This window comes from Anneissia japonica, unplaced genomic scaffold, assembly GCF_011630105.1.
Source record: "Anneissia japonica isolate Jap-2015-1 unplaced genomic scaffold, ASM1163010v1 scaffold1606_len605190_cov180, whole genome shotgun sequence".
NCBI lineage: Eukaryota > Metazoa > Echinodermata > Crinoidea > Comatulida > Comatulidae > Anneissia > Anneissia japonica.
This window is the reverse complement of record NW_022749369.1, coordinates 246,510-255,216: the sequence shown is the minus strand read 5'-3', so window position 1 is coordinate 255,216 and position 8,707 is coordinate 246,510. Positions and strand designations below refer to the sequence as shown.

Genomic DNA, 8,707 nt, shown 5'->3' with positions numbered 1-8,707 from the left:
TTTATATACTGTAGGCCTATATCATGTACATCCAGCAAAAATCAATAAATCTGATTTTAATCTTCAAAATGTTATATCTTATTATCTTGCATGTCTATATTCTTTACAACAAACGAGTTACTTTCTCTATTAATAAGATAAACATTAGCAGTAATAATACAATAGGCCTATTAATAAACATAAAGCCTACAAGAATTACTACGTATTGCTAACATTATTTTTTAGATTATTGCAGAGGAAAACATTTAAAAAAACTAAAATTCACACTATATTTTTATTAATTTCATATCCAGAATTTTTGCAGGAAGCTTGATGCTTGATGAGTGACACAATTTTTGGCTATCTATGAATAATTGGTAAGTTCTGTTGCCCTTTCACGATTGAGCCCGGACATTTCTTCTTTGCCTACATCACTGGAATAGAAAAATATTGAGAAAAGATTACGAAACAGAGAAAGAATTATAACGGAGTATCATCAAAACATAATAAATAAAAAAAGAGACAGAGCCAGTACGTTGGAAATAGAGGGGGCCCACGGGGAGGGACTTTGCCAGATGAAGGGTTCCCACCACCTCAGCCCCACCATGGTTGGGGCTGAGGTAAGAAACTTTTCGATTATGGCACCTCTAGATGGCCGCCTAGATTGAGATCAAGAAAAGTAAAAATTACCGTAATGAGCATCAGGATCGCCCATTAGGCCAGAGTCCAGCGCATTTCCAATGAGGTCCAATTTAAATATACACTGTCTGTCTTGAACTGAAAGATAAAACATTTAATTATATAACTGAATAATTATATTTAAGTAAGTTACAAAAATTACAATTAAATATATGAATGACAAAATTGTTTTCCTGTCAATTAACAGACAGTTAAATTATATCAGTGCTATATTCTTATTTATACATAGACTCTTAAATTGGCTGGTAGTGTCGATTTAAGGATTTTGTAGTAAAATGTTCGTAAAATCAGGAAAAATGAGACAAATGTCGATAGGGGTCCAACAATTCTGATCGGGGTCTAAAACAAGGGAATGCATAGAGCCTTGTTCAGGGTCCCGGAATAAAATCCCTGGGTAAGGTTCATGGGGAGAAATCTTACGGTACAGGATCGCCCATGTGATTTTTGACCACAATTGGATTGGCAATCAAAATATATTTGTTTGGATCGGCAAATTATTGTCGTGGAGTCAGACGAGGAAGTTGATGTTAGTTTATAAGTTACGGTAACTGGGATTACATGAGCAAGGCTGGTTGCGTTTCAAGTAAAAAATAATGTTTAGTTTACAGCAACATGTGCTACTGGGGCCCAGACCCAGGATTTATCAATCTCAGCTTAGCAAAAGTCAAAAAAGTTAAGATGTCCCTGAGGCAAATAATATTTGCTTTAGGGACATCTTAACTTATTATCTTAAGCTGATTTATCAAACCATCTTAGCAAAATCTTGAGCTAGGTAATATTGATAAATTTGACTTAAGCAAAAAAAAAATTAACAGTTTTAACCGATTTTTAGTTTGATAAATCCGGCCCTATAATGCATACTAACAGATGCGGAGTATATAAGGACAGGCTGAGGTTATTTAATTTATTCCCTTTGGAGGTTAGCCGTGTTGTACTTTTTGCTAAATATTTCTCCTATAATTGCCCTACAAGTGTGGCTTATCCTTTTTTTTTAAAATCCCATAGACCCCTCTAATCAAGGACTGTTCGGACTACATTATTTTCAAAAAATCGGTTTTCATTAAGGCAGCTACATTGTAGAAAACTCTTTCTCCTAGCGCCATTTTCTGTTAAATGGTCTGCTGCCTTATCTTTTATTGAAAACTGGGAGCCCTCTTGCTAACACTGCTTTCAAATTCAGGTTTTTTGTATTTTAATAGTATTATTATTATTATTATTATTATTATTATTATTATTATTATTATTATTATATTAGTCCTACATAAAATGGTCAACTGCTCTGTATATTCGAAAAGGGGGAGTGAGCAACCGGCCATCGCCTAAATTGTGTTCATATTTAAGTTGTTTCCGGCCATCTAGAGCATGGACCATTGAGGTGACATAATCATAAATCCATATGTGAATCTTCCCTAGAGATCCCCTCTATTTCGAATTTATGGATCCATCACTACAGTACTAGCTTTATTTGATATCGACATCATGGAAGTACACATCCATGAAGACATTAATATCAATATTGATAAAGACGGTGTCATTTGGGCCTACCCCGATCACTTTCACTGTCCTTTAAAAATAATATAGAAAATATTTTGTCGGGCTATAACAAAATTTCGATTATTCAGGATTAAAAGTTGTGTACCAGATAATTATAGGCTCTTGCTAATAAATTGCTTATATTGTCAATAAAAAAACATACGAATCTACAATGTAAACATCGAACGGAAGTTAACAAGCCCCAAGCTGTAATTACTGTAAATACATTTTTTACATTTTTTAGTTTCAGCGAGTCCCTTGGAACGTATGTTGTTGAATAGAATGCAGCATGTCAGTGCATGCATGTCGACGAAATTGACAATGCCTTCAATGCGGCTGCCTAACAAACGTAGTCAAAATAATAACATGACAGAATTCCCATTTAACTAGTGAATAAACGATGCAAAATGTTAAACTGTACTTACATTTGTTATTAATTGTAGCCTCCTTCAACGTCCATTGAGTAATGTTTATATGTAAAACGCCACCTGGAGTGGTATAAAATACAATTAATTATTCTTCTTCTAATGCACCATTCTTTATGGCGATGAGGCTGATGAGAGTGATGATGATGATGATGATAATAATAATAATAATAATTATAACAATAACAATAATAATAAAATAATTGTAATAATAATAATAATAATAATAATTATAACAATAACAATAATAATAAAATAATTGTAATAATAATTATAACAATAACAATAATAACAATAATAATAAAATAATTGTAATAATAATAATAATAATAATGGTGGTGGTTATGATGATATTGATATTGATGATGATGATGATGGCGATGGCGGCGATGATGATGATGATGATAATGATGATGATGGCGGTGATGAATGTGTCGATAATTATTATTATATTGATGATTGTAGGATAACAATCGAAAAAAAAAAACCCGATTCCGATGGAATCAGTATAGGCTATTATTATTATTATTACAAAGGTATTAATGGTCAAGCCGGTCCTAATTACTTGCAATCTAAATATATCACCCTTTTAAAGTGAGGGACATTAATTTTTGTGAAGTATGCATGTGTTATTTCCCGGCAGAGGAGCCGTTTTTTTCAACCATGGTGTTGTGTCCGCTCCTTAAGTTTTATTTTCTATGGTACAATACAGAAGTTAATTAGATCTCTATTATTATTATTGCCGAAAATTGCAGATAAAAGATCATGGTGATGTGATATGATGCATTTAACTATAGACCTATAAGAGTGTCATTCCGGCCATCTTGATATATTATTCCTCAACCATGATGGGGCTGAGGTGGGTGTGGACTCACGGCTTTGAAGTAAGTAGAGTAAATTAAAATACATCAAAGACAGTGTTTTTAAGTTTTATTTTCTACGGTGCATCACGCATATTAATTAGATCTCTATGGTTGCGGAAAATCGATGATAAAAGATAATGAGAAATTTGTTGGCGCTTCATTTTTACTATAATTCGCCTTGAGCACCTTGGGTGGAGATTGAGCTTTATAAATCTTTATTATTATTATTATTATTATTATTATTATTATGATTATTGTTATTATTATTATTATTATTATTATTATTATTATTATTATTATTATTATAATGGTGATGTGATGATGACGAATTTTACTATATAAAAGTGTCATTTCCGGCCATCTAGAGGTACTATTTATTTCCAACAGTTTTCGCACCTCAGCCCCAACCATTGTGGGGCTGAGATGGGCGTGGACTCACATTTTATCTCCGAAAATAAATACATCATGGTCTCATCACACATACTAATGATCTCTATGGTTGTCGAAAATCGATGATAAAAGTTCGTGAGAAATTTGTTGGCGCTTCATTTTGACTATAATGATGATGTGATGATGAATTTTACTATAGAGTGTCATTTTCTGCCATCTAGACGGCATCAGCAACGGCAATTTTTAATAGGAATAGGAAGAGATATAATTTTAAAAATCATAATCTTCATCATCAACGACATAATCATGGTGTCATCATCATCACTGCCATACTGTATTCACCAGCAGCATAACCATGATTTTATTATTATCCTAATAATAATTATTATGCGAATGACAAAGTAAAAACTGGCGTCAAGTACGAAAGCTTGAATTGTCAGCAAATCTATGAGCGGCCATCATCAAGACGTATGCAATCATATTATTTTAAAAAAAAAATTACACAGCAAGTAAATCAATTATTTGCAAATGTCTTTATTAAATTAATTTCTAATATCATGTACTTCTTTACAGTTGAATGAATAAAACAGATGTGTATAAGAGACAGATATATGTGTGTGTTGGTGTGTGTGAGTGTGGCGGATCAAGGAAATGGAAATAGACAGGGCCCAGGGAGGGACTTTTACAGACGTAGGGTCTAGACCCCTTCAATCCCACCATGTCAGGGCTGGGGAAAGAACATTTATGATTACATCACTTCTAGATAGATGGCCGAAAATGGCACTCTCAAACCTAAATTCAATTATAATTTTCCTTATTTCTTCATTTAAAAAAATAATTTTCAACACTTTACAAGTGTCACAGGGCCGCCTCGCCCCCCCACCCCTTGAATCCGCCACTGTTATATATACATATATTTAAACCTAAACGCTAGCCAAGCAGTACAGTTTCTTTAGAAGGCACTGCCCATGATCAGGACTGCCACTGCTTATAGAATATATTTTATATCAGGCTTATATAGTTCATATACTATGAATATAGCATTACCCATGATGATGGTCAGTTAGTAATTAAGCATTATCCATGAGGATGGTCAGTCTTCTATGACTCAGGTTCATTGTTATCGATGCTACTGAACAGGAAAATGTTCATTCTTTATTTATTTCATCTGTTAGTTCCATTTGACTACCTAATATAATATGAATACGATTTCTGAAACACTATCTATTATGAGCTTGCATATAGTCTATTCCTAAAGAACCTTTAGAAACATGGAAGCATATAGTTATTATCTTATATAAAAACTACAAAAATATCATTGTCTTTGGATATACGTTTATCTTCTTTCTTCAAGTTGCATCTGCAAAGAAAAAAATTTTTTTTCCCTTAAATTTGTTACCAACAAATGTATTTAATGTTGTGCCCTATATACCCTTCATGCACTTGTATTTCTTAATATCTACCAAACTTTCTATTTGAATATTCTGAAAGGGTGGTATACATTATGTATAAGATATGATATTACATTATATTATTATTAAAGTTCAGAAATACCTACAGTATTAGTTATAACGATTAATTGAATACAATTGTAACATAATAGAGAATGGTGGTGAGTGACTTTTAATGGAGTTATGATGGTGACATAAAATTATTGTGAATAATGATAGTAGTATAAGCATAGTACACAGGTACTAAAATAGCATAATCATGTTTTGATTATGATATAATATTATTATTAATAATATATTATTACACATTTTAACTGCTTTAAAATTGTTATAGTATAGCTATTTTGATTTTAGTGTTTTAGTATTTTTAGATTTTAGATAATATAGATCTTGTATACAGTTTCGATTGGTTTTATATTAGGTTTACTTATAATTTTTTTTTAATTGAATTATTTCAATATTTCAAATGTTTTATCCTTATTTTTGGTATGATTTGGCTCTTAACTATACACTCACCATTAGTATTCAGAGTGGTGGTTTCGTACAAATCCTCTGTTTCTATACTCCTGTGGAAATATAGTCACAGCATTAGACACATGAAAGTAGACCTACAGTACTCTATTAAATGACGGTTTTAAGAAAATCGTATTGTCGTAGTTTAGATAAGAACAGATGTCAACAAATGGTTCCACAGTATTTGTACCTGTCGAAATTGACTTCGACAATAAGCCTTCATTAGACAAATAGCATATGAATATAAAAATATAGGCTGCCCATTGTGTCCCTAGTGTGCTATTCTGTCTGTTTTTGTGGGGAGACAGTGGCCATGGCTCTTAAAACATGTCGACAAAAGGTCCCACATATCCGACAGAAGGGCCCAAACCAAGAGACTGCCTAGAGCTTTACTTAAGGTCATGGAACAACATTCCTGGTTGGGTTATTAATATTAATAATAATAGTGTAATATTTATTTAAACATCACATTGACATTTTTAGTCCGACGACCTTGTCGGGCGATGCTTGTCCTAAGGAAGGGCAATTTACTCTCGGACCCATACTGGAAATCCAAAAATATTGAATACATTGCTTAATAATTATTATGATTTAAAATTTCTCGTGTATAGGGTATAGAAGATACGGTGTAAAGTATGGCTTTTAATAATGTGCACCAAGGTGGTTACCTGTATTACAGTATTTTGCTAATTAAATGGAAATGTTTAACATCAGTTCACCTATGTATTAATAGATAATTGAAAAATTTAAGAATATTTATTTAGATACATACCAACTCCTCTTCCTCGCTTCCCGTTGCTATGTATGGCCTTACAAAATCATTGTAGTAGGCAGTTGGTAGACCATCAGATATGCTACTCATTCCTTCATTCTGTAATGTAGCAGAAATACAATTTTGTTCACATAATATCGTTTCTGTATTCCCATCTTATTGTTATGTGTTTTGCATAGATTTCTTTATTAATCATCATCGTCGCCGTCATCATCTTCATCTTCGTCATTGTCTTCATGTCTTCGTCCTCGTCTTCTTTATCGTCATCTTCACTGTCATCGTCCTTGTCAACATCATCGTCATGGTCTTCATCATCATTCGTTTTCATTAACATCATTATTTCAATCATAAATATAACATCATTTATATCATAATAAATAACATTATTATTATCATAATTTATAGTATTATTTATTTGTTAATATTGTTAAAGATTAATTGTATTGTTAAAAATATACTGCCTGCAAAAAAATGGTAAAATTCTCAATCAAAATTTAGAATAGCTCAGGCCTGGTACCAATAGCCTAAAAGGTGGGCCCTGTTCTAAAAAGGAGCCCGTGATCATTTTCCTTCCTAGCTCATGGCAGGCAGTATATCTTTATAATAATTGTAGCCTACTATTAATATTATATAAAACATTCGAAGTAAGCTCACATCCATGTTCGGTGCATTCCTTATGACAGTAGCCATGTGGCGCATTCGACTTTCTTCACTATCACTCTCTGTTTCATCATAAAAGCTATCCACATCCTCGTACCGTCTGCTCAATGGATTATGAACAACCCTACTAGAATAAATTCCGGGTGGTGTTGGATACTTAGAGAATGGCTTAGCATTGATCCGCCTTCTATAAACAGCAGCACCCATGATGCTTAGCATTATGAGCAAAATGACGAGGAACGCTGCAACTGATCCAACCACAATCAGAACAATCAAAGAGTCATCTAAAGTATGCAAATATAAACAATATATTAATAGTTGTGATTTATACAATGAAATTATGTAAATATACAACAAATTCTATGAAAGAAAGGTTATGTGATATAATTGTAGATTCAATGTTTTTGAATGTAAAACATTCACTATGTTTACTGCTGAAAATAATGTATTTATAATATTATTATAAATTTATATACAAATTACATATAAATTAATGATTTAGTATTTTCATAATGTAATACTATATAATAGGAAATTGCAAAAACATACCAGGTTTTGGTTTTTCTGAAAGGATATAAATGAAAAACAAATTTTGGTAATATAAGCATAATTCAGTTTGTATATCCCATGCAGTTATTATCAAGATATTTGCAAAAATTGACTCCAATTCTTACCATTCACAACACCTTATAAATAGAGTACTATACTAAGAGTAGAAACAATTTAATGAATGAATAAATAAATGATATAATTTATTACAAAAGAAACGAATGCATGTGTACCAAAAAGGAAATGAGAACATTTATTACGGATTAAAGGGATTCTGTAAAGCAAATTCAAATGAGAAATTTGGCATGTATTGGTTTATCCAGTTAAATAATCATGAAACGGAGGTACTGTACATGCCATATACAACACCACTGTCATGATACGATATAAGCCTACCTGACAGAATTACTAGTCTTTTGTAAAATTTAGAAACGTAAACACATAATGTAAAGACACTCTATATAAAATTAAAACTTTCTATACTTTTATATTTAAAGGACTTTTCTTTGTATTCTTCAATGTCCTTACCTGTTACAATTTCTGTAACTGAAATAGTTGATGGATCAACAGTCAATGACACGCCGTCACTAGTAACTAAATCATTTGCTGCTGCCATTTTCAATTCTTCTTCAACATCTAGAGCAGATACACTTGTGTCTGCAACAAACTGGACTTCTGCATCAGCAATAATACTTCCTGGTGAAAATGCTAACACTTTACAGGTAACATAGTCACCGAAAGAACCATCAAGGACAACATCGATCTAAGAAAATAAACATAATGATGATAATGATAAAGATATTATAATAATAATAATAATAAACATTTTTAAAGCACCTATTAAAGCAAACAAAACTGGCTTGTCACCGGCGC

At 32.1% G+C, this 8,707-nt stretch overlaps 1 protein-coding gene and 1 long non-coding RNA gene across 2 annotated transcripts in view; both read right to left on the bottom strand.

The window, feature by feature from the left end:
• Positions 1-7: 7 nt before the first annotated feature.
• On the bottom strand, positions 8-2,765 carry LOC117121054. Its single transcript, XR_004447472.1, has 3 exons — positions 2,637-2,765; positions 670-756; positions 8-413 (listed from the first exon to the last, which is right to left on the bottom strand). It is a non-coding gene; the product is annotated as an uncharacterized LOC117121054 (long non-coding RNA).
• Positions 2,766-4,502: 1,737 nt separating this feature from the next.
• Positions 4,503-8,707, bottom strand: part of LOC117121084 — a 32,715-nt gene continuing 28,510 nt past the window's right edge. Inside the window, exons 32-36 of the mRNA XM_033266185.1 lie at positions 7,835-7,849; positions 7,280-7,569; positions 6,626-6,724; positions 5,857-5,906; positions 4,503-5,249 (exon numbers count right to left, since the gene is read on the bottom strand). Coding sequence (XP_033122076.1) covers positions 5,859-5,906; positions 6,626-6,724; positions 7,280-7,569; positions 7,835-7,849 — 452 coding nt within the window. The 3' untranslated portion in view covers positions 4,503-5,249; positions 5,857-5,858. The remainder of the gene's footprint in view (positions 5,250-5,856; positions 5,907-6,625; positions 6,725-7,279; positions 7,570-7,834; positions 7,850-8,707) is intronic.